Consider the following 25,525-nt stretch of genomic DNA (forward strand, 5'->3'; position numbering starts at 1 on the left):
GTTTTCGACTTGTCGAGCGATAATGCTCCGGGCCCTGATGGTTTCTCGGGCTATTTCTTCACGGCCTGCTGGGAGGTGGTTGATAAGGATGTTTGGGCTGCGGTTGTGGATTTTTTTGAAGGCGGGGATCTACCGAGAAGCTTCACCTCGGCCAACCTGATGCTCATCCCCAAAAAGGACAACCCTGAGGTAATGGCTGATTTCCGCCCCATTAGTCTTTGCAATTTCTCTTACAAGGTGATTGCTAAGATTGTTGTTTTCAGGCTGGCAGTTCTCCTTCCTTCCTTGGTGTCAGAAGAGCAGGGCGCTTTTGTGCAGGGCAGATGTATACATGATAGTATCTCCATTGTCCAGGAGGTCGCGCAGGACTTGAACAGGAAAGCCCGTGGGGGTCATGTGATTCTCAAGCTGGATATGGCTAAAGCTTATGACCAACTGGAGTGGAAGTTCCTTTGGTTAGTCCTCTCCAGTTGTGGCTTTTATGAAGCCTGGATCGCCTTAGTCCGGAAAACAGTGGAAAACTGCTGGTTCTCTATAGTGATGGGAGGCAGCTTGTCCGGTTTCTTCAACTTTACCAGAGGGGTCAGGCAGGGAGACCCTTTATCTCCTGCCCTTTTCATCTTGGCGGAGGAGGTAATGAGCAGGGGTATAAAGAATCTCTTCCAGAAGAGGCATGCTTCCTACTTTAGGCTCCCAAGGGGGTGCCCGGGAATATCTCATTGTCTTTTCGCGGACGACACTTATTTTTACAAGGGGCCTGAAGGGATCACTTAAGCAAGTAATGGGATTTATTGGCAGGTAAGACTTCTTGGGGCAGCTGGTCAATAAGCAGAAGAACTGCTTTATTTTGGGGGACAGGGTCTCCATGGCTAGGGCCCAAATGGTTAGGACTGTGACTGGGTTTGCCAGGAAATCACTCCCAATCACTTGGGCTCCCCTTTACTCTGGAAGACTTAAAATTTGTTTCTTTGATGGGCTTGTGGAAAAAATAAGGAACAAAGTGGCAAGCTGGAAGGGAAGACTATTATCATCTGGGGGACGTGCAACTCTCCTAAAACATGTCCTTTCCTCTATTCCCATATATGTCCTTGCAACGCTGGACCTGCCAAAGGCAATTGTTCTAAGGATTTACAGGATCTTTGCTGATTTTTTGTGGGGTAGCTCGGAGTGGGGCAACCGGAGGCATTGAGTGAGCTTGGAGAAAGTCTGCAGGCCGTAGGCTGAAGGGGGGGCTGGGAATCAGGCTGCTTGAAGATATGGGTCTCTCTCTCAGGATCAAGGGGCTTTGGAGGGTTCTCTCTGATCGGTCCCTTTGGAGTGATTTTTTCAGGGCCAAATTCTTCAAGAATCTCCATGTTTCTTTGGTTGAACGGCATGGTGTGGGCTCTAAGTCTAGGCGTAAAACTCTTGCTTTCAAGGGATTCTTGCTGGAGAGATCTCGGTGGCTGATTGGCTCGGACAGGATCTCTTTCTGGCTTGACAACTGGACGGGGTCTGGCCCTCTAATTGATTATGTTGACAACGGCCTTAACGTGGACACGGAGTTGTGCGTTAAGGATGTGTTGGGGGAGAATTGTGTTTGGCGGCAGGACATTCTAAGGCACATCGATTCGGATGTAGTCCGAGACCACATTACTTTGGGAGATTTTGCTCTGTCGGGGAGTGAGGATGTCTTGGTGTGGACACCCTCTAGTGATGGGTGTTTCTCCACCAAATCAGCCTGGAAGGAGATTCGGAACTCTTCTCCTGTGGTCTTTTACGAGAAGTGGATTTGGAATCAATCTGTTCCATTGAAGGTGGTTTTCTTTTCTTGGCAGCTTCTAAATGGAAAGATTCCCACGGATGAGGCCTTGATGTCGATTGGCATACCCCTGGTGTCTAAATGCATCTGTTGTGGGAGGCCTCAGCTGGAGACGACGAACCATTGCTTGTTATTTGGCGGTACGACATCTAAAGTATGGGATTACTTCTCCAGGCTCTTTGACATCAATTGTTTTCGCTACCAGAATGTCAGGAGTCGAATCCTCATGTGGCAGAACTTGGTAAGCAATAAAAGCCTGAGTGCTTTCATCACAGGTATCCTTCCTTCTCTGATTGTTTGGGAGCTCTGGAAAGAGAGAAATAATAGAAGGCATGGGGAGAATAGGCGCACTGCATGGTTAATAGTGGAGAAAATAAAAGCTTGGGTAAGGGAAAGTCCTATTCCCACTAAGTTAGGGCGCGGGTCCTTGAGAGACAGCCTTATTTTGCAGTGCTTGGGCATAATTCCGTCGGCACCCCCTCAGAGGCGTCCTCTTCCTATATACTGGTGCCCTCCGTTTGTCTCTGTTAAACTGAATGTAGATGGTACATGTAGGGGATATCCAGGGGTTGGAGGGGGTGGGGGAGTCATTAGAAACCGGAATGGTGAGGTGCTAGCGGCCTTTGCTAACTTTTATGGTGGTTGCACCGATTCGGTTGCTGAGCTCCGGGCACTAAGGGATGGCTTGCTCCTGTGTCAGGGGTTGGGTGTTCTTGATGTTGTAGTCAACTCAGATTCTGTTGCCAGGGTCAGGATGGTTAATCAGAGGAAGTATACCTTATGGCAAGGTTGGTATTGGTTCAATGAGATTGTAGCATTGATTTCATCTCTGCGGGCTTCTGTGGCGTTTGCTTTCAGGGAAAGTAATTGAGCGGTAGACTGGTTTGCAAATCTGGCCTGTGATGTAGGGGAATCTGCCATTTTTCAGCAGGACTGCATCCCGGAGGGTGAGATCCAGACTATTCTTCGTGAGGACAGGGCAGGACTGCCCGTTTTCAGAGCTTAAGCCCGTTTGGGTACGAGGTTTTGTTTTGAGATTTCTTGAGTGCGGCTGCACTTTGGGTTTGGGGTAAGGTGGAATGCCCCCCCCCCCCCGGGCCTGTGTATTCTTTATTCTTTTGATGATTCTAATAAAGCTCTAGGGGCTGCCCCGGGTCCCAGTTAAGTTCGGGTTTAAAAAAAAAAAAAAGAGAGTTGTTGACTTGGTTCTCAAATTGTTACTTCGATTACAAATAAGTAATTATCTCTGAACTGGTTTGTTTACTCTTGCACAGGAACTCAGATATGGATGAAGCGGAATTTTCTAGATTTCATTCTGGTGTCAAGCATGGTGACATTGTTGGTGTCTCGGGATTTCCAGGTCAGTAGGTTACAGTTGTCATCCTTGCATGTAGTGGCTCGTCATTGTTATCCTCTAATTCTCTTATACAGCTTCTTCATGATAATTTTAGATGTTTACCTTTCACTGACATTTATAATAGAAAAGAGAATAGAAGTGCAGCAGTTCCCTGGATCCTGCTGAATCTTGAAAACTCAAGTTATATCTCATGTATATGCCAAAACACTAGATCAACGAGAGCTGATCTGGTTCCCTGTTTCATAAAAGACGTTCAATTGCTTGGTTTATACTAGAGAGGAGGTGATTGATAAACACTTTCTCCCATTTGCAGATGAGTTTACTAATACGATCACTATTTGGGTTGACGTGTTACGTTTTAGCAAAAAGGGGTTGCCATGGGCTGATCAGTGGTAGATCCATTTTTTAGATCTTTCAAGTTATAAAACTTGAAGTTGCATTAGAAGTTTCGAAGTTGTCTAATGCATGATTTGGAACACGGCATGCATTTCCGTTTTAAATGTGTTTAAAACACGTTTCTGTTTTTTTTTGGCTTTTTTGAGACCTTGGACTTGTTGAACAATGGCTTACTTAACTGACCATATCTCTCTCTCCTGAACTCTAATCGGCCAGAGTCTTTCACCGACGTAAAGATGACTCGAAAGACTACATTTTTCATGATATCACCTTCAACTCATGGTCAATGCATGGACACCGAAATTAGAAGCATGTATTTCAAATAAAAATTCCTCAATTTATATGAGAATAGTGTAGTTTTTTTGGTTCCGTTTTTTTGAAATATAAACATTTAAAACCCGTACCATCCGCTTTCGGTCTTTTATCGTTCTCTATTTTTTTGACCATTTTATTTGACCGTCCGTTTGCAATTCTTACCATTTAAAATCCTGTAAGACTTTTTACTAACTATGATTTGGATAATATTTTTCCATGTATACTAGGCCTAGCAAACGTTAAATGAAAATATATAGGACTGAAGGGTGTGCATCGTAGAAACTAAGTTTAGAATGTGTCAATTTTGTAGGTTACTAATGGCGTTAGAATTTGAATAAGGAAGGTTGAGGGTTGGTGTGGAAAAGTTAGGATTGAAGAGAACTGGAGTTTTAGTGAGGTTTGTGAAGGGGTGTCAGAAGGTTTGTGTACAAGAAATGCAGCAGCTATCTGTTTGTTGGAGAAAACCAAACCGATTTGGTGGCCCATGTGCAAAAGAGGCTTTATTAAGCCTAAATAAGTTGGGGGCTGGGTTTTTAGTCGGTGTTAATTGTAATGGGCTTAGTTATAAGGCCCAGATGTGGGGTCAAAAAGGAGACATATTTTAAATAATTTTCAAGTTATGGAAATATTTTTGAAATCTTTTTTAATTTTAGATTGTTAGGATTATAGGCTTTACCCGAGTTATTCCTTCTAAAGAAAGCTGGTCTGGTGTGTCTTTTTAAGTAGTAGGGGATAATATTGGTTTAGGTTGTTAAGAGTCAGTGTTAGGATTCAAGAATTGAGTCAAATTTTGTTCTTATATATAACCTTCCTTATAACTACGAAAATGATATTCTTATGCACCAATCCGATTTTTTAATTTGAATATATAAGATCAATATAGCCTAAAAAAATTTGTTATTGACTAAATTACTTAAAATACTTATGGGACCTATTTTCTTGATAAGGAGAGACTCTTTTTAAATCCTATAAATCTAAAAATGACATAACGCTATAATTAGAAAGAAAATTACAGAAGTACCTCCACAGCTTAAAAACATATCTAAAATTGTGCCCTCCCATTTGATCAATTGATCCCAGATTTGGGGGCAGATCGGGTTGGTTTAAATTTCACACATAGCTTGTCCATCAAGAAGGCTTAAACCACAGATGCAGCTATTTTAGATAGGATTGTGGTAATGAAGTACAACTACTGTCAGGGTCATAATTTATGCAGCCTTACTCCTGCTTTTGTAGAGAGGCTGTTTGCAGAGAAGTACAATTACTGTATAATCCCAAAAACCCAGGAAATGCTAATAGCTAATAATGACCCAAAAATGGGTACATCTTCATTCTTCTTCACTGGATAGAGAGACCAAGTTCTTTATTAGACAGTTGGACCATGTCCTGCATATGTGGAGGAACATAATGTGCCACCTTGGATGATGCTTCTGCATCGGACATCACCAGAGTTTGTCTATTTTGCATGTTCCTTTCAATGTAGATCAAAGCATGAAGAAGAAAAAGGCCAAAACACTGTTCATGTGAACAATATGTACTGTTTATGTGAACAGTGGTGTGAGCTCCAATGCCAGCTTGCGTTGGTTGGAAGAAAGATGCTGCGAAGATCTTTTAAAGTTTGTTTTTTAGTTAGTTTTTATTTCTATGTTTAGTAGTTTCTATTTTTCTGTTAGCTTACATTTTATTTGTCTTTAGTACTTTCTATTTTGGTTAATAGCTAAGATCTTAGTTAGCTTTTTGTACAAGTCTCAATATTGCTTTGTAAGAGTCTTTTTAGTGTGCTTTGTTTCCTTTTTGGTTTTGGCAACTTGCACTATATATGTGATGGACTTATTGAGTCCTCTCCACGATTTAATGAAGATGAAGTTAATAGCTTTTGCTAATGGCTGTGTGAAGCAGTGTAGGAGAGAGTACCATGTGAGGTGAGATGCCTAGCTGAGACTCAGAGGCTTGAGCCATCTATCCCTTCCCTGTCCCTTCTTCCCTTCTTTTTCCCCTCCATTAAATCCTTTTAGTTTCTATGTTGTATTCTCTGCAACTGAGTGATATTTGACAGTATGAAATTATTGAGATGATGTTTTCTTACTGTTAGATGAACCATAAATATCCTGTGCTGGACTGAAGAATAGAAGATTAATATACCCTGTGGCACTTTCTCTGTCCTGGGTATTTCTGGCAGCAACTTCCAAGTTGTTTTTTCTCATATCCAACCATTAGATCGAATCCCAGTTTATTATGTTGTTTCCCTGGGTATAAGCTACCTTCGGCTGCAGTTTCTTTGTCATCCAATGGCTGGATCTTTCTGTGGAACTATGTTTCTATTTCTGACCCGTAGTTACTATTTCTGAAATTCCTGTCATAACTCATCATCTAGCCATCAACCTTGGCTGGAAATTTGAAGTGTTCATCTACCCAAGGTGTCCACCCTTCAACTGGAAGGATATTCCCATCCAAGTTGGTTACCTTACTATTTGAGAACCTGGAATTTTCTGAGACTATTATTATACTGTTCTTTTTTGTGATTGGGTACCCATATCAACACTGTACCAGACCTGAGAATAGGCTGTGTTCAGACATTATTGCTGACCTGCGGTTAGAGCATTCCCTGTTACCTTGTTGCTGGGGTTGTGTGTTAAGCCTACTGTTGGCAGTGCTTTGATCCTACCTGAGGTTAGGCTACCAGAGACCTAGCTCTACATTACCTTTTTCTGTTGAGAGGTTATTTTTTAACCTTTCCAAAGAAGGGCATGATCTCACAAATCCAAGTTTCATTTTGGAAAAAGTGATGCCCAAAAACATATTACCTTGTTCAATTAATTATCTGATTTACCCTATTCATGTTTGCCTCCATATACCATACAGTGGAAATGCTATCAAATCAAATAAGCTTATTTTAAGAATAAATTCATTCTTTTATGCTTTAACCATTTTCTAAACTCCCAAACCACACCTATGGTTGGTTTGTGAGATTCACTATGAAACCTAGAAACACCAAAAGCAACAATAGAGACACCATCCACAGAGGCTCATGCAAAAACTGAAACCCTTACCCTAATTTGAATTAGTGAATATTATCTCTACTAGGTTTAAGATAGAATTCAGACTTGAAATTAGTAGACTTACATTATTAGATTAAGAACAATGAAGGGAATTACAGAACTGCAAGGTCATTTATCAGATAACCCAGGAATTTCAATTATGCAACTTAGAGTTTGGGGAGGATTTGAAATTTTCAAATTAGAAACCTAGCTGGGCTGATACTTAAGTCAAGAGCAAGGTATAATATCTCGCGATATATCAGTATCTCGGGCCTACTGAGATACCTGAAATATCCGAAATTTCGCGAAATATGGCCGAAATATTGCATTTTTTCTGCAATATTTCAGGGGTCCATTTCGGTGGGTATTTGGCCATATCTAGGCCTGATACTTCATGGACACCCTTATTTAAGCTAAATAAACACATTTAAACAATAAAATTGCAAAAAAAATGAATTCAAAATGGTGTTTTGGGCTTGCACCCTTGATTGACAGTATACGATCGCTGACCCTAATGTATAAATAGTTAAATACACATTGATTAGGTAGTTAATGACAAGAAATTTAATCAAACTAATTAAAACCATGGTTCGAGAACACGCGAGATCTCGCCGAGTTTCTCGGTTTTTCAAAATCTCGAGTCGAGATCACATACGCATTCTAAATGTGCATTTTTTTCGGCGAGATCTAGGCGAGATCTCGGTATCGTCTCGGCCCAGCCAAATAGGTCCAATTTCCTTATTTTTTTCCTGATTTTTGTAGTTATAAAAATGCAATATCTCACCGAGTTCTCGGCGAGATCTCGGTATGGGTTATGGATATGTGTGTTGACCCATTTTTTGTGCCCAGTTGACCCATCTAACAAAACCACTTAAACTAAGCTATGGACAGAACTCGAAAATCTTGCTGAGTTCTGTCCATAGCTCTAAAGAAAGGGGAAAACAGCCCTCTCCCTCAAATTTCTTCCTATTTCCTTCAAATCTTGGGTGGATTGCATGGTTTCAAGTGAGATTCAAGTGCTAAATTGAAGATTCAACTCCAACAGTCCAAGAATCATCACCTATTTGTAGAATGGGCTACCAAAGTAATTCCATGACATGGGAATTCTTTGTGCATCAATATGGGGATGAATTTATTGTTCAATCACATTTTATGTAACAAATTCAGTGAACATTGATGTAATGTACTTTTTATTTGAATGTTTTGATTGATATGTACTAATTAGAATGTTTTGATTGCTAATTTGCTATGTTTTACTAAATTATGTGTAGAGGAGGTTGTTTTAGTACGACTCGTCGCCTACCAACCTATGGTCCAAAGTGAAACTCATATTTGGACTTGTTTTTTGGGAAATCTGGGCATGCCATTGTGTTTAAATGGCCTGAAATAGGCTGAATACCAAGTTTCAGACCCAAAATATGTGTAAAACCCACCGAGTTAGGGGTCCGAGTAAAAAAAAAAAAAAATGCAGCAACTCGCCGAGATCTTGGTTCGACTTGGTTTCTGGCTGGGCCGAGATGCCACCGAGACCCGAGTTTTAGAACCTTGATTAAAACTCATAAGACATAATTCATAAATCATATCTCATAAACTCCATAATAGTCAATAACTCAATAGTCAATACTTAATAGATCAAATGCCCCCAGGCAATACACAGAGTGTCAAAGTCACAAACTCACAACAGATTTAGTTCACAAATCAGTGAAATCACAACTTACAACTTACAAGTGCTAATAATAGTTGTTGTGCCCCCCTGGATCAACCTCACTCATGACCCGCTGCAGTCGACGTCCATTGTTCTCTGTTTGAAGGACATATGTGGACCACGGTATAGAATCGGAGAAGAAATGAGTGTAGTCATCCACAAGTGTCATGTAAATCGAGTCATCAACATACTGTAGGTAACCTATCCTAGGATATATGCTAGGGTTACCAATCGATCCAGTCTGTGAAGAAGATGATCCAGTGTGATATGATGTCGGCGCCGGCGGAAGAGGCGTTGATCCAGTGTCCCTAGGACTGGGACTGGTAGTCATAGTCCCCTACCCCACTAAACTGCCCATATGATCCATATCCATAGCCACCGTAAGGTTGTGATGCACTATAATCTGATGACAATGGAGTGGTATGTGCGTCAAAAGATGGGGCACGCCAATGCCCAGTCGGTCTTCCCTTCCTATCACCCATACTCAAACCGTCAACAGAGCTAGATAGGTCATCAATGTCCATATAATCAGGTTGCAACTGTGTTTGTCGACCCCTACGCTTCCTGCTGTATGGTTGTAGGGGGTCTTGAGGGTGGGGGTGTGGGGGCACGTGCTCCGTGGTCCGTATCCTATGTGGCATGATCAAACTCTCTCCAGTGAATCGAAGTGGCTCTACAGGCGCCGTATCCTCGCCTACCACATAACGCTCTCGTATGCCGTCAAAATCTTCACCACCACCACCACTACCATCACCAGCACCAGCACCCGCACCAACACCACCATCATCATCATCTGAGGACCGAGACCAGTCAGCATCATCAGCAACATTACCACCAGTGGGCTGGAATGGTATGCGTGAGGCTTCCCGTGCATGTATCTGACCCTCGTCAGCTATATAATCATCCACATCAGCACCAATCTCGGAAGCTATCACGGGGTCGGGCCTACCTCCCTCCTGATCCAACACTGGCTCACCTCTATCCCTCACCCAATCCACAATAGGGTCCTCATCGTCTGAGTCAACTTGAAAGATGTCGGAGAGGTCAATAGTGCCCCTCTGTCCCTCATGTCCCATGCGTATGTGTTGCAGTTTCAGCCTCAAGTTGTAGTGCACATACACCATGTCAGATAAACGTTCAGACCCCAATCTGTTGCGCCTCTTGGAGTGGATGAGTGCAAAGGTACTCTAGTTCCTCTCACAGCCAGATGCGGAACATGTTTGGGCAAGGAGTTTGATTGCTATTCTTCTTAAATTCTCAGCCGATTCCCCATACAACACCCACCATTCAGCTGCATTACAAGTTTACAACAAAAAAAACATGTGTCAAATGTTGTTTCAACTTTCAAGTTTTAACTTTCAAATTTCAATACATATGTAATTTAAAACTTAAAAGAATTACCAAGCATCACCGCGTGCTCTTGCCTTGTATCGCAAAGATCGGTTCCAAAACTTCCCAATGCATCCCTAAATATCTTGATCTACACCCATGTGGAAAATTAGTAAGTACTTCTTCACTACTTGTTTGAAAGCATCAATAAGTTGAGTTTCCAAATGAATTGTAAGACTCACCTCATTGTTGCAAATTGCTTGTAGTGTACCATCTGGCTCCAACTTCTTCACTACTTGTTTCACAGCATCAATAAGTTGAGTTTCCAACCCAAGCCTATTGTTATATTGATACTTGGGGTTCAAGTAGTATGCTGAAATTTGACGTATGGAAATGAGATATTGTCAAATGCATAGGTAATTAGTAAATAGTAATACTATAAATTAGTTACATAAAACAAATTTACTCACCAGCCTTATGCAGTGGATGCATAAGTTGATTCTCCCAGCGAGCATTGATGATATCCAAGAGGTGTTTGCTACTGCGAGGAGCCACATTGTAGACACTATTTTTCATGAAGTCCATTGCAGCATATAGGACTGGCATGGTAGGGCCCTTGAGAGCGGAGTCAGCAATATGTAGAACTTTGACTACTGGCTCCAAAACTTTCACCACTTTGTTTAGTTTTGTCCAGAAGTTCTCAGATGACATGGTTGCTTGTGCTTCCCTCCCACTTGCAGTATTGGAACCCTTACATCCAAACCACTCCTCAGAAGCGAACATACTTCTCAGCCCAGCCTTCTTTGTCTCAATGCTTTTTAGGGCAATGTAGTTGGTGGCAAATCTTGTGATGCCAGGCCTAACCAAGTCACCCCCACATTTTTCCCTCAGCAGATTGAGTGCATAGGAGTAGTTGTAAACAAAGTTGGTGACTTGTCTTGCACTTTCAACCAGTCTTCACCAACTTTAACTTTCCCATATCCTTTTGCATTTAATCAATGCAATGGGCTGCACAAGGAGTTTAGAAGAGTCGGTACTTTCTGCTGTTCATCATCTTCTCACCGGCCAGCTTGAAGTTGCTTCCATTGTCCATTACAATCTGGACAACATTCTCAATGCCCACATCTTTTTCAACTACTTCCTTTAACAATCTGTAAATGTATTTCGCATCCTTTATCTCTTTGGATGCACCCACAGATTTGAGGAAAACTGTCCTCCCATCACAATAAACCATGAAATTGATGATGAACTTTCTTGTAGGCCCAGTCCATCCATCTGTCATTATATTCACTCCATATGTCTCCTATATACTCCTCAACTCCCTAATATACTCATCAATCTTAGACTTTTGTTGAGGTAGATAAACATTCATTACCTCATATGGGGTGGGGCCCTTGAATTCTGGGCCAGCCTCTGCAATGGTATCTATCATGGTATCATAATGTGGGCCTTGTGCAGTGTTTGCTGGGATGGTATGGTATAGCATCCACTTAGCTATTGATTCTTTAACCAACCCCTTCATCCCTTTCCATGCTCCTTTGGTTCTTGGTTGACTGCTTCCTTTCTTCTTATGCAATTTAGGATCTGATGCTGATGGTGGTACTGGTACTGGTACTGGTAGAGGTGTTGGGGCTGCCCTCACACTTTGCGATCTTCTAAAAGGATTGAAAGATCTAAAACCTCTAAATGTGCCAGTTCCTCCACTAACCCCTACTCTCTGTCTCTGCTGATCATCTTGAAAACTAACTCTACTCATTGAAACAGTCCGTTGAAAATCCCTAGCCTCCTCTATTGTTTGTATTTCATCAGGTACTGCAATGTCCTCATCATCATCAGAGGAGTCATCATCATCATCATGGTATTGTCTTCCTCCTCCCATTGAACTCCTCACTGTATCCTTAAGTTGTTCTCTTATCCTCTGCTTGTCAGCCTTCCTCTTCTTCTTTCCCCTCAAACTGTCACCAATTTCTCTAGCTACTTGAGTAGGGACCATATGACGACCTACAACATCTTTAGATCCTCCAGTCAGATGTTGTTTAAGTCTACTGGACCTACCTCCTACAAACTGCATGTGACAATAGTTACATTGGGATTTTCTCTTATCCCCATCAATTGGAGTGCCATGTAACCATGCAATGTCACCCCTATGCTGGCTGGCTGGCCTCTCTTGTTCTCTCTGTTCTCTTTGCTCCCTCTGCTCCCTCTGTTGACTACTTTCCCCCAACTTTTGCTTGCCCTTCGCACGTTGGCTTTTACTATCCGCTATAATAATACTTGTTTACTGCAATGTAAGTAAAACAAATAATTAAAAGCTTAATGTAGAAGCACTTCAATTGACACTTTTAGAATATTAAAACACTTGTATAGCTATTTAATATTTTTCCCCTAACCCTTATATTTTTCGCATAATTAAAACCAATTTTTTTATCTATAATTTTAATATAAATATTGACCTAACACAACAAAATCGAAAATTATTAAACATAATATATATCTAATACATTTCAAAAAATATAGAAATTACTTTCATATTTTTTCATTATTTTTCAAACTTAAAACTCATATTTTTCCTTAATTATTTCTTTTTTTTTTAAATTTTTTATGTATTTTTCTTAATTTTCGAAAATTAAAATAACTATTTATGGGCAGAAAAATAAATTTGACACCATGAAGTCGTAGATCGGCCATTGGTGTTTAACATATAGTTAATTCATTCCCATCTAAGCCATATTACCCCTAATTATTTCCTATTTTAGTTGTAGGAAAATCAGTTTTTAAAACCAGAAAATTAAAAAAACAAATACATATGGAAAAAAATTTTCGACACCGTGATGCTGTAGATCGGCCTCCGGTATCTAACATATATAAATTTCATCATCATCCAACAACATTTGTACATAGTATTTTCAAAAAAATAGTTTTAGAGAAATAGGATTTATCTTAAATAATGAAAAAATGCTTGGAGGATGAGCTTAGATGAGCCTCCGACGTGTTTCCGGCGATAATGCGTCTAAAACTATGAAGATCAATGCGTGGAGAGTGAAAGAAAATCAAGGAGAAGAGAAGAAATGAGGAGAGGAGGAAAAAACAGTTTTGTAGAGGTCTCAGTCGAAATATCGACCGAGACCATCGATATTTGGTCTTTATGTAAGAGGTCACGTGACCTCCTAAGTGAAAAACATGTTTTTTTACATATTTCGCCGATATGTCGGCTTTAGACCGAAATGTGCCGATATTTCATGAAATTTCGACCGAAATATTGTACTTTTTCATTTCGTTTGGGTATTTTGTCTCGGCTAGGTCGAAATTACCGAAATATGGCGAAATTTCGCCGATATTTCGCGAGATTTGGTACCATGATTCTCATATCCAACTTCTTTCACATATATTGATTATGTGTGCAACCGATTTCAAGAATTCCTGAACAGAGATACAACTGGACCAACCTAAATGCAAGAAACCCAGAGCGAAAGCACGAGAATGTCAAACTAAAAATACAATCTAGATTCAAGAGTGGCATTAGAGCATGTCTCTATGTATACATGGATGTAGGCATCATAATCCTTCTGGTGCCCCTTGGAAGTATGTACATGAGGAAGGTTTTCCCTTTCTTGGAGACTTAGATCTAACTCTTGGCCGACCAGTTAGCAAAGGAAAGGATAGTCTATTTGTGGGTTTACAAGCCATTATGTAATCTGCTTTTTTATTTTCTCTTTTCCTGCTAAGGCCTCCCTTATGTCTGTTTGGGAGCCCTAATCTGTAGTTGATGCATCATATTCTGCTCCTTTTCTTAATAAAGTTCCCTTCGTTATCTACCTAAAAAAAAAATGTATACGTGGATGTACAATGTAAGGACCCTCGTGTCTAATCCAATAAGATTTCTGAGTTTAGAATTGTCCAACTAAGTCAAAATTTCATTTTACTCCAAGCATACTCTTAACTCAAGGAGTATTTTTCTTCAGACTGCACTCAAACATTTGAATCTAATAATTGAGCATGCGCTCACTTTGAGAGCGTGAATTTGAGGATTTAGAGTGGAAGCACCAGCCCTATGAGAATGATTCAGTCACTAAGAGTCCAACTGCACCCTCAATAGTTGCAGAGATATCTTTTTGTTTTTTTCTGATTAAGTAGAAACCAAGGACCTCTTGACCATGGTACCAAATCTCGCGATATATCGGCGAAATTTTGCCATATTTCGGTAATTTCGACCTGGCCGAGATGAAATGCCCAAACGAAATGAAAAAGTACAATATTTCGGTCGAAATTTCGTGAAATATCGGCACATTTCGGTCTAAAACCGATATATCGGCGAAATATGTTAAAAAACATGTTTTTCACTTAGGAGGTCACGTGACCTCTTACATAAAGACCAAATATCGATGGTCTCGGTCGATATTTCGACCGAAGACCTCTACAAAACTGTTTTTTACTCCTCTCATTTCTTCTCTTCTCCTTGATTTTCTTCCACTCTCCAAGCATTGATCTTCATAGTTTTCGACGCATTATCGCCGGAAACACGTCGGAGGCTCATCTAAGCTCATCCTCCAAGCCTTTTTTCACTATTTAAGGTAAATCCTATTTCTCTAAAACTATTTTTTTGAAAATAATATGTACAAATGTTGTTGGATGATGATGAAATTTATATATGTTAGACATCGGAGGCCGATCTACAGCCTCACGGCGTCGAAATTTTTTTTCTATATGTATTTTTTTTTTAAATTTTCTGGTTTTAAAAATTGATTTTCCTACAACTAAAATAGGAAATAATTAGGGGTAATATGACTTAAATGAGAATGAATTAAATATATGTTAAACACCAATGACCGATCTACGGCTTCACGGTGTCGAATTTATTTTTCTACCCATAAATAATTATTTTAATTTTTGGAAATTAAGAAAAAAATAAATAAATAAGGAAAAATATGAGTTTTAAGTTTGAAAAATAATTAAAAAATATGAAAGTAATTTCTACATGTTTTGAAATGCATTAGATATATATTATGTTTAATAATTTTCGATTTTGTTGTGATAGATCAATATTTATATTAAAATTATATATAAAAAATTGGTTTTAATTATGCGAAAAATATAAGGGTTAGGGGAAAAATATTAAATAGCTATACAAATGTTTTAGTATTCTAAAATTGTCAATTGAAGTGCTTCTACATTAAGCTTTTAATTATTTGTTTTACTTACATTGCAGTAAACAAGTATTATTATGGCGGATCGTAAAAGACAACGTGCGAAGGGCAAGCAAAAGGTGGGGGAAAGTAGTCAACAGAGGGGGCAGAGGGAGCAAAGAGAACAAGAGAGACCAGCCAGCCAGCATAGGGGTGACATTGCATGGTTACATGACACTCCAATTGATAGGGATAAGAGAAAATCCCAATGTAACTATTGTCACCTGCAGTTTATGGGAGGTGGGTTCAGTAGACTTAAACAACATTTGACTGGAGGATTTAAAGATGTTGTAGGTTGTCATATAGTCCCTACTCAAGTAGCTAGAGAAATTGGTGACAGTTTGAGGGGGAAGAAGAAGAGGAAGGCTGACAAACAGAGGATAAGAGAACAACTTGAGGATACAGTGAGGAGTTCAATGGGAGGAGGAAGACAATACCATGATGATGATGATGATTCCTTTGATGATGATGATGAGGACATTGCAGTACCTGATGATATACAAACAACAGAGGGGGCTAGGGATTTCCGACGGACTGTTTCAAGGAGTAGAGTTAGTTTTCAAGATGATCAGCAGAGACAGAGAGTAGGGGGTAGTGGAGGAGCTGGCACATCTGGAGGTTCTAGATCTTTGAATCCTTTTAGAAGATCACAAAATATGAGGGCAGCCCCAACACCTCTATCAGTATCAGTACCACCATCAGCATCAGATCCTAAATTGCATAAGAAGAAAGGAAGCAATCAAAGGAGCATGGAAGGAGATGAAGGCGTTGGTTAAAGAATCAATAGCTAAGTGGATGCTATACCATACCATCCCAGCAAACACTGCACAAGGCCCCCATTATGATACCATGATAGATACCATTGCAGAGGCTGGCCCAGGATTTAAGGGCCCCACCCCATATGAGGTAATGAATGTTTATCTACCTCAACAAAAATCTGAGATTGATGAGTATATTAGGGAGATGAGGAGTATGTGGGAGACATATGGGGTGAATATAATGGCAGATGGATGGATTGGGCCTACAAGAAAGTCCATCATCAATTTCATGGTTTATTGTGATGGGAGGACAGTTTTCCTCAAATCTGTGGATGCATCCAAAGAGATAAAGGATGCGAAATACATTTACAGATTGTTAAAGGAAGTAGTTGAAAAAGATGTGGGCATTGAGAATGTTGTCCAGATTGTAATGGACAATGGAAGCAACTTCAAGCTGGCTGGTGAGAAGATGATGAACAACAGTAAGTACCGGCTCTTCTGGACTCCTTATGCAGCCCATTGCATTGATTTAATACTAAAGGATATGAGAAAGTTAAAGTTGGTGAAGACTGTGGTTGAAAGTGCAAGACAAGTCACCAATTTTGTATACAACCACTCCTATGCACTCAATCTGCTGAGGGAAAAATGTGGGGGTGACTTGGTTAGACCTGGCATCACAAGATTTGCCACCAACTACATTGCCCTAAAAAACATTGAGACAAAGAAGGCTGGGCTGAGAAGTATGTTTGCTTCTTAGGAGTGGTTTGGGTGGAAGGGTTCCAATACTGCAAGTGGGAGGGAAGCACAAACAACCATGTCATCTGAGGACTTCTGGACAAAACTAAGCAAAGTGGTGAAAGTTTTGGAGCCAGTAGTCAACGTTCTACATATTGCTGACTCCGCTCTCAAGGGCCCTACCATGCCAGTCCTATATGCTGCAATGGACTTCATGAAAAATAGTGTCTACAATGTGGCTCCTCGCAGTAGCAAACACCTCTTGGATATCATCAATGCTCGCTGGGAGAATCAACTTATGCATCCACTGCATAAGGCTGGTGAGTAAATTTGTTTTATGTAACTAATTCATAGTATTACTATTTACTAATTACCTATGCATTTGACAATATCTCATTTTCATACGTCAAATTTCAGCATACTACTTGAACCCCAAGTATCAATATAACAATAGGCTTGGGTTGGAAACTCAACTTATTGATGCTGTGAAACAAGTAGTGAAGAAGTTGGAGCCAGATGGTGCACTACAAGCAATTTGCAACAATGAGGTGAGTCTTACAATTCATTTGGAAACTCAACTTATTGATGCTTTCAAACTAGTGAAGAAGTACTCACTAATTTTTCACATGGGTGTAGATCAAGATATTTAGGGATGCATTGGGAAGTTTTGGAACTGATGCTGCGATACAAGGCAAAGCACGCGATGATGCTGGTAATTCTTTTAAGTTTTAAATTACATATGTATTAAAATTTGAAAGTTAAAACTTGAAAATTGAAACAATATGTGACACATATCTTTTTTTGTTGTAAACTTGTAATGCAGCTGAATGGTGGGTGTTGTATGGGGAATCGACTGAGAATTTAAGAAGAATAACAATGAAATTCCTTGCCCAAACATGTTCCGCATCTGGCTGTGAGAGGAACTAGAGTACCTTTGCACTCATTCACTCCAAGAGGCGTAACAGATTGGGGTCTGAACGTCTATCTGACTTGGTGTATGTGCACTACAACTTGAGGCTGAAACTGCAACACATATGCATGGGACATGAGGGACAGAGGGGCACTATTGACCTCTCCGACATCTTTCAAGGTGACTCAGACGATGAGGACCCTATTGTGGATTGGTTGAGGGATAGTGGTGAGCCAGTGTTGGATCAGGAGGGAGGTAGGCCCGACCCCGTGATAGCTTCCGAGATTGGTGCTGATGTGGATGATTATATAGCTGACGAGGGCTAGATACATGCACGGGAAGCCTCACCCATACCATTCCAGCTTATTGGTTGCAACGTTGCTGATGATGCTGACTGGTCTCGGTCCTCAGATGATGATGATGGTGGTGATGGGGATGGTGGTGGTGGTGGTAGTAGTAGTGGTGGTGAAGATTTTGACTGCATGCGAGAGCGTTATGTGGTAGGTGAGGATACGGCGCTTGTAGAGCCACTCCGATTGACTGGAGAGACACAGTTTGATCATGCCACACAGGATACGGACCATGGAGCACGTGCCTCCGCATCCCCACCCTCAAGACCCCCCTACAACCATACAGCAAGAAGCGTAGGGGTCGACAAACACAGTTGCGACTTGATTATATGGACATTGATGACCTATCTAGTTCTGTTGGCGGTTTGAGTATGGGTGATAGGGAGGGAGGACCGACTGGGCATTGGCATGCCCCATCTTTTGACGCACATACCACTCCATTGTCATCGGATTATAGTGCATCACAACCTTACGGTGGTTATGGATATGGATCATATGGGCAATTTGGTGGGGTAGGGGACTATGACTACCAATCCCAGTCCCAGGGACGTACTAAATCATCTTTTGTAGATGACATCTTTGCATACCCTAGCGGGCCTAGCTACCACCTCACCAACCATACATGCAGCCAGTGCTAACGCCTCTTCCGCCAGCGCCGACATCATATTACATTGGATCATCTTCTTCACAGACTGGATCGATTGGTAACCCTAGCATATATCCTAGGATAGGTTACCTATAGTATGTTGATGACTCTATTTACATGACACTTGTGGATGACTACACTTGTTTCTTCTCCGATTCTATACCGTGGTCCACATATGTCCTTCAAATAGAGAACAATGGACGTCGACTGCAGCGGGCCATGAGTGGGGTTGATCCAAGGAGGCACAACAACCATTATTAGCACTTGTAAGTTGTAAGTTGTAAGTTGTGATTTCACTGATTTGTGAACTAAATCTGTTGTGAGTTTGTGACTTTGACAGTTTGTGTATTGCCTGGGGGCATTTGATCTATTGAGTATTGACTATTGAGTTATTGACTATTATGGAGTTTATGAGATATGATTTATGAATTATGTTTTATGAGTTTTAATTAGTTTGTTTAAATTTCTTTTATGTCTTTAACTGCCTAATCAATGTGTATTTAACTATTTATACATTAGGATCAGCGACCGTATACTGTCAATCAAGGGTGCAAGCCCAAAACACCATTTTGAATTCATTTTTTTGCAATTTTATTGTTTAAATGTGTTTATTTAGCTTAAATAAGGGTGTCCTTGAAGTATCAGGCCTAGATATGGCCAAATACCCACCGAAATGGACCCCCGAAATACTGCAGAAAAAATGCAATATTTTGTGAAATTTCGGATATTTCGGGTATCTTGGTAGGCCCGAGATACCGATATATCGCGAGATATTATACCTTGATGAGAATAAGTTCTTAGACTTTGTAGACAATAGACCCATAAGATTTCGGAACCCAAGTTTGAGTTCACATTAACAGCAGGAACTAGAAACAGGGTGATAGAATCAAATTCGAAGGGAAAATTAGATTGTGATCTTTCTGAAAAAGTCTCATTTAAAATTAGTTGCAGAGTAAAAAGGAAGAAGTTGAAGAAGAAATATTTTTGATGTGATTGGAATCCACCTATCCTAATCCACCTCAGCGGAGTTGAATATCCACCCTACCTTAAAGAGAATCCAGTCTTCAACAAGGGAAAACATTAGGATATCCGACCATTATGAAGAAACATAATAGAAGTTCAAAGAGAATAGAATCTGCACTCTAGAACATCTAAGGCTCCATCTTGTTGTAAGCAGAAGGAATGAAGGGAAGTGAATTTTTTTATGAAAATATTGGAACTTTTGCAATAGTGACTGTGTAACTAACTTGAACTTTTAGAATGAAAAAATTTATTTTATTATTCAAATCCATGGAATTTGGTTGAAAACTGGAGTAAAATTTAGTCTCTAGATTTAGAAAGTTTTTGAATCAGTTTTGGTATTGATTGTAGAAGTTTTCATTTTGTTTTTATTTAATTTTGTTTCCCTTCACGTTGCTTCACTTTCAACCATAGTTCGAGAACTCGTTTCGTTTCAGTATTTCGGACTGACCGAAATATCCGAAATATTCGAAATTTCGGAGCGAATATTTCGGTTGAAATATTGTATTTTTTGGGTATGTTTCGGTAGGTCATTTTAGTGGGTTTTAGGCCAAATTAAGGCCTGAAACTTAATGGAAACCCTATTTTAGGCTATATAAACACATTTAAATGTTCAAATTGCAAAAATAGTCACCCAAAAAGGTATTTTGGATTTGCACCATTGACTGGTAGTGTACGGTCAAACCCTAATGTATAACTTAGTTAATATACACATTATACATTAAACAAGTAATTAAGTAAATTGACTTGGATTTAAGTTGGAAACATAACGACTCATAAGTTAAGTCATAAATCATAATGTTAAGTACATAAGACATTAAGTCAACAACAAGTTAACAAATAACAACTTAAGAGTTAAGAAGATGATATCAAAAATTCAAAATCACAATATCCCCAATTGTCCCCTACAAGTCAAGTAGTCATCAACTCATTATTCATCAAGTGACTTAAATGTTTACAAATTTGCTAATAATAACTACTCCGCCGTCTAGCCGTCTAGGATCAACCCCATTCATGGTCCGCTGGAGCCGACGTGTATTGCTCTTCAACTGTAGGACAAATGAATGCCACGTCATAGTGGAAAGGCTTCACAGATGTGCTAAGAAGTTTGAATCTTATATTCTCCAAGTGGTTCCGGCGTAGATGCGGCAAGGATTCAAATGAGAAGTGAAAGAATGTAGAAAAAATGAGCAAAAACCAAGCAAAAACCAAAAACCAGAGCTGTTTAGACTAACGAAATGGGGTCTTTTATATAAAGTGATTTGACGAAAAATTCGAAATCTCGCGAGATATTGAAAAAATCTCGAGATATCACGAAATTTCGAGAATTTCGATCGAGATATTGTATTTTTTTTACTCGAACTAGCATTTCGTTTCGAGCAGGTCGAAATTCTCGAAATTTCCGAAATCTCGATCGAGATTTCGCGAGATTTTAAACAATGCTTTCAACTAGCTGGAGCCTAAATAAAACACATTTCATATTCCTATTTCCGAGCCATAATATTGACCCATTAGAGAAGCCCATTACACCGAAAACCCATTGGCCAAGGGCCCTATTTATGTATAAACCCAGCCCAATATTCCTCCTCTGATTTGCTTGCATCATCAAGTGGTCTAAATGACTTGGCACTTTCCTTCTCTCTTCCTTGTCCCCCTGTTTGGGTGTTCCCTCCTATACTCTTAACCTTTAACTGAGATTGGCCTTCTATTTCCTTCTAGTGGTTCATTGATTTTATATTCTTTGGTTGTATCTTGCAATAACGACCTGATTTTTAGTGGTGGTTCTTTGTCTCTGCAGACTGAAGACATATTTATGCTCTTTGAAAGTTCTCACATTTAATTATTTATTTTGGCTAATTTCCCACAGGAAAGAGTAAAAGGGGAGAGTTGAGTATTTTCCCTAGATTGTTTACTGTCCTATCCTATTGTCTTCATATGTTGCCGATGCAAAAAGCAGGTGTTGGTGCAGATAATGATGATGTGAAGGTGAACAAATCTTCAAAGAGAATTATTTCAACATGTTTATATGCTGATTCTGTGTTTGCAAGTAGTTGGGTACAGGTTGATGTTGTTGATATTGATTGTTTCTTCAATTGTCTGCAGAAAACTGGTGTTTGGATTCCAGGACATATCAGAAATCCTGAAACATATATTTTACGGGATCAGGTATCTAGTATATCTAACCTCTTCCAGAAATGCCCTCTAGCTATTTGCTGCTACTCATCGAATCAGATTGTCTTTTTTCAATGGTTGCCTTGAATTTCTTGAATCATAATATTTCCAACCCCAACCCCCCCCCCCCCAAAAAAAATAATATTTTCCTATCTATATAATGCTATTCACTCTGCATGGATCTTTCTATGTATTTCCATGTCAATCTTGTTTATGCATTAAAATAATTTACATTATTGCAGTAGGAGCTCCTCGTCTCTGGTGAAACATTGTAAGGGGATTTAGTAAACCTATCAAATGAGAATTTTGCGCCAGAGGAGTTTGCGCAGAGCCCAGTTTTCAACCGGCCTGAGCACATTCTTTTTTTCCTCGTCCTCCGGGTCCGGAAGTGCGGGGGTGGCGGCCTGTCTGCGTAGAGCCCCTCGGGCCACTGCGCCAGGCGCTCGTGTATCACAAATCCAAATTTCGCGTCATAGAGTGCAAATCAACATCTGTGATACGAAAACCAAAATCAGAATGAGTAAGAAAATCCGTGGACAGTATCTTAATAGTAGATCGATGGAACTTTTGATGATTTGGAACATAAGTTCCGCATCACAGTTCTTAGGGTATGACACAATATTCTGAAAAGTTAATTGACTTCTCTTTTTAAACAAAATCAGTTTATGACAGGAGTTCCCACACTTTTTTAGCAAGCAGAGAGTTTCATGTTGGTGGATAGCCTCAAATTTAGACCACCCGACTTTTTAGTGCGACAGATGGAATGCCAACTAATTGTGGGAACCAATGACTTGTCACCACTTGACCAGAAAGATTTTCGGCTATTATCTGATGAGAATTTTAAAAATATCTACACCTACATCAGTAGTTTGACCATTTAGGCACCGTTTGACAACGTTTTGTTTCTGTTGTTTCTGTGCCAATAATGTTCCCAGCACACAATTGACACAGAAAAACCGTTTGATAAATCCGTTTTGTTTAAAGTGTTTTTGATAACAAAAATCAAAATTTTTAACAATTTATGCCCAAAAAAAGGTTTTTGACATAACAACTATTTGTTGTTATTACCACTTTGTGGTCCAAAATCCAAAAGTGTTACCCGTGTTTTAAAGAAAGAGAGCCATTGAAGAAAGGTCTCCTCTCTCAACTCTCGCTCGACCTTCCCTGAAAGCTCTCTCAACTCTCAGCAAAACGCCATCACCACTGCCACCAGACCACAAAGTCTCAGCAGAGTAGGAGAAGAAAGCTGCTTTAGTATCTTCCAAGACAGACCTTACTGCTCTCTTATCCGACGAGCTTCTTCTCCGGGTATTCTCCAAGCTTCCTGATTCACAACGCAGCCCTAATTCACGTGTTTGCAAGCAATGGCTGAATCTCCAAGGCCGCCTGGTTCACTCTGTCAAGCTGCTCGACTGGGATTTCCTCATCTCAATCGGCTTCTTTTACGTTTCCCGAACCTCACCGATGTTGATCTCGTTGCCGCCTGTATTGACTCTCCCAGGAGTTCTGGAGTTTTGTTGACCCATAAATTCTTATAGGTTCACCTTGATTCTGATATCTCGCCTTGTGAGTTTGTCCCTGAAAAGAATTTGCTGCCACCGGCTTCGATTGATGGAAGGCTACGAGTTGTTGCACAGGGATGCCCTAATTTGCGGAAACTTGTTCTTAATGCTGCCACGGAGAGTGGAATGTCGAGTGTTGCGGAGGAGGTCTGCAAGACCATACGAACAAATGGCGATTGAGGTCTGCAAGACCATATGAACACGACCGAGATGGGAACAGACACTCCTCTCTGATTTCCCCTCTCTCAGTCACAGTATGTTCGATCCTAACTGCGTTGGAGAGATCATTAAGCGTCAAAACAATGCTTTCCTGTCTTTCCGTTTCTTTCAATGGGTCTCCTCTCAGCCTGGTTTCTCTCCTGTCCCTCAATTCTGCTCTGTTCTCTTCAATACTCTCGTCGAAGCCAAAGCAGCAAAAGCTGCAAAATCATTTCTTCCAAGTTTCCCAGAATTTCAACCCCAACCACCTTCTTTGGAATCCTTCATTCGATGTCTCTGCGATAATGGAGCAATCTACGATGCTCATGATGTGTTTTCGTGGCTCAAAAGTTTTCAACTTTGTGCCTTCTCTATCAGTTTGGAATTCAGCTCTTTTGGGTTCTCTACGTATTGGGAGAACTGATCTGGTTTGGGGTTTGTATGCTAAGATGATGGAATCTGGCCTCGTGGGCGATGTTGACACTGTTGGGTATCTAATCCGAGCCTTCTGTAAGGATAACAAGCTCTCCAAAGCTTATGAGCTTCTTCGGCAAGTGATTGAAGCTACGCATACCCCTGATAATATTGCTTTCACCAAATTGATTTCTGGATTTTGCAGAGATGGGTATTACGTTAAGGTCTCAGAGCTTCTCCATTTAATGATAGCGAAGGATCGGCTTCCTGATATCTTCACTTCTCAAGAAATCATTTATGGGCTCTACAAGAACGGTATGAGGAATGAAGCTTTTCCTGATATCTTCACTTATCAAGAAATCATTTACATCTTTGACCCAATTCATTACTATTACATTATTACATCTAATGTGAAGTGTTAATTCTCAGGTAACCTCTCTGACTTCTTTTCTCTGCTGGGCCTTTGAGTTCTAGCTTGAAGAAATCCACCCAAGGTATGGATTCTTTCCTTTTGATTTTAGTGTTATTCATTGTTCTCTGTTAATATTGATTCATATCTATGAAAGCCTATTAAACCCTGCGGCTGCTCTGTTTTTAGAGCTTGATTCAGTGCCCATCGATACATGTATGAGTTTCTTTAAAAATAGTATCAGATTCTGTTGGTTTTTTCGGTTTGGATGTTCTGGTTTTTTGTGGGAGCTGTTGAAGTGAGTTGCAAATGTTAATGGAGTTTTGGGGTTATTTGAGATTCTGGGTTTCTAATTTTTGGAGCAAAACCTAAGCACAGTACTGTAGGAACAAATGGGCTCAAGAAAAGTGATTGGTGTTTAAAGTATAAATAACAGATGGGGTCAAGATAAGTGATTGGTGTTTAATCTATTAATATAATTCTTGGGGTTTGCCTCATTTTTTAGAAACCTAACCTACCATTTATGATCAACAACCTAGTAATAGTCACTGGGATCTTGTTGTTGAACAGTAACTTTGAGGAGAATTGAGAATCCCTGCCTACTTTCTTCTTGAAAGTCTAAATTCAGTGGGTTTGAAGCCAAAAGACCCATTTTTTGGAGGATTTGAATCCACCATGAACCTTTTGATGAATCCTTCTTCCACTATAAATATATCAGTTTTGTTTTTGTTTTCCTTTTCAAGTATTTCAACATTTTTGCCACATACCGCCTAAGTTTTGACGTAAGATCCACAGCTATAAAAGAGGCTCTTCTAAAAAATTGGGGGATCTACCTTAATCTGATTCCTTTGAAATGCAGTGAAGTTCCATAAAGAACCTTAAACTCTCTATTTTGCGCAGGCTTTCTACTTGATTAATGAATGGGTTGTATATACATTAAGGCAGACTGGGTGGAGAAAGTATGGTAACTTATTTTTGGGTAACAATTTCTTGAAAAATCGAAAAGGAATGGAAGAGATAGCTGCTGAGAGTATCTTTCTAACTACACCAAACATGGCCCAAAGATCATTAAGAAATCAAATATGATGCAAGTCCTTAGAATTAGGATTTAGAGGCTATACCAAACTCCATTACAAGCAACACCACCTATAGCTTCCATCAAAGTAATGAATCGAGTTGATCAAAAGTCCATTCCAAAGCAAAATAGCAAATGTGATTGGGTCCCAT

General features: G+C 40.0%; 2 protein-coding genes across 3 annotated transcripts in view; both read left to right on the top strand.

The window, feature by feature from the left end:
* Nucleotides 1–22,022, top strand: part of LOC122663958 (lysine--tRNA ligase, cytoplasmic-like) — a 39,368-nt gene extending 17,346 nt beyond the window's left edge. Inside the window, exons 4-7 of one of the 2 annotated variants that reach the window (XM_043859628.1) lie at nucleotides 3,076–3,161; nucleotides 21,411–21,529; nucleotides 21,647–21,823; nucleotides 21,876–22,022. In XM_043859628.1, the coding sequence (XP_043715563.1) occupies nucleotides 3,076–3,161; nucleotides 21,411–21,529; nucleotides 21,647–21,802 (361 nt within the window). In that variant the 3' untranslated portion in view covers nucleotides 21,803–21,823; nucleotides 21,876–22,022. Of the gene's footprint in view, nucleotides 1–3,075; nucleotides 3,163–21,410; nucleotides 21,530–21,646; nucleotides 21,824–21,875 lie in introns of those variants that run through there. The other variant, XR_006333251.1, reaches the window with a different exon arrangement.
* A 1,057-nt stretch (nucleotides 22,023–23,079) lies between these two features.
* LOC122665582 (pentatricopeptide repeat-containing protein At5g18950-like) lies at nucleotides 23,080–24,311 on the top strand. The gene is made up of 4 exons (XM_043861736.1): nucleotides 23,080–23,190; nucleotides 23,254–23,424; nucleotides 23,477–23,887; nucleotides 23,925–24,311. Exons 1-4 carry the CDS (start codon nucleotides 23,080–23,082, stop codon nucleotides 24,309–24,311), a joined length of 1,080 nt encoding a protein of 359 aa, XP_043717671.1.
* Nucleotides 24,312–25,525: the final 1,214 nt, after the last annotated feature.

This window comes from Telopea speciosissima, chromosome 6 (genome assembly GCF_018873765.1).
Source record: "Telopea speciosissima isolate NSW1024214 ecotype Mountain lineage chromosome 6, Tspe_v1, whole genome shotgun sequence".
Taxonomy (NCBI): Eukaryota; Viridiplantae; Streptophyta; class Magnoliopsida; order Proteales; family Proteaceae; genus Telopea; species Telopea speciosissima.

What these genes read in the sequence shown, in the direction of transcription:
- LOC122665582 (XM_043861736.1), top strand. Translation starts at nt 23,080, where the DNA reads ATGGCTGAATCTCCAAGGCCGCCTGGTTCACTCTGTCAAGCTGCTCGA. An exon ending in ACCTCACCGATGTTGATCTC is followed by an intron (nt 23,191 to 23,253) that starts GTTGCCGCCTGT and finishes AAATTCTTATAG; the next exon opens with GTTCACCTTGATTCTGATAT. An exon ending in CTTTTGGGTTCTCTACGTAT is followed by an intron (nt 23,888 to 23,924) that starts TGGGAGAACTGA and finishes TTGTATGCTAAG; the next exon opens with ATGATGGAATCTGGCCTCGT.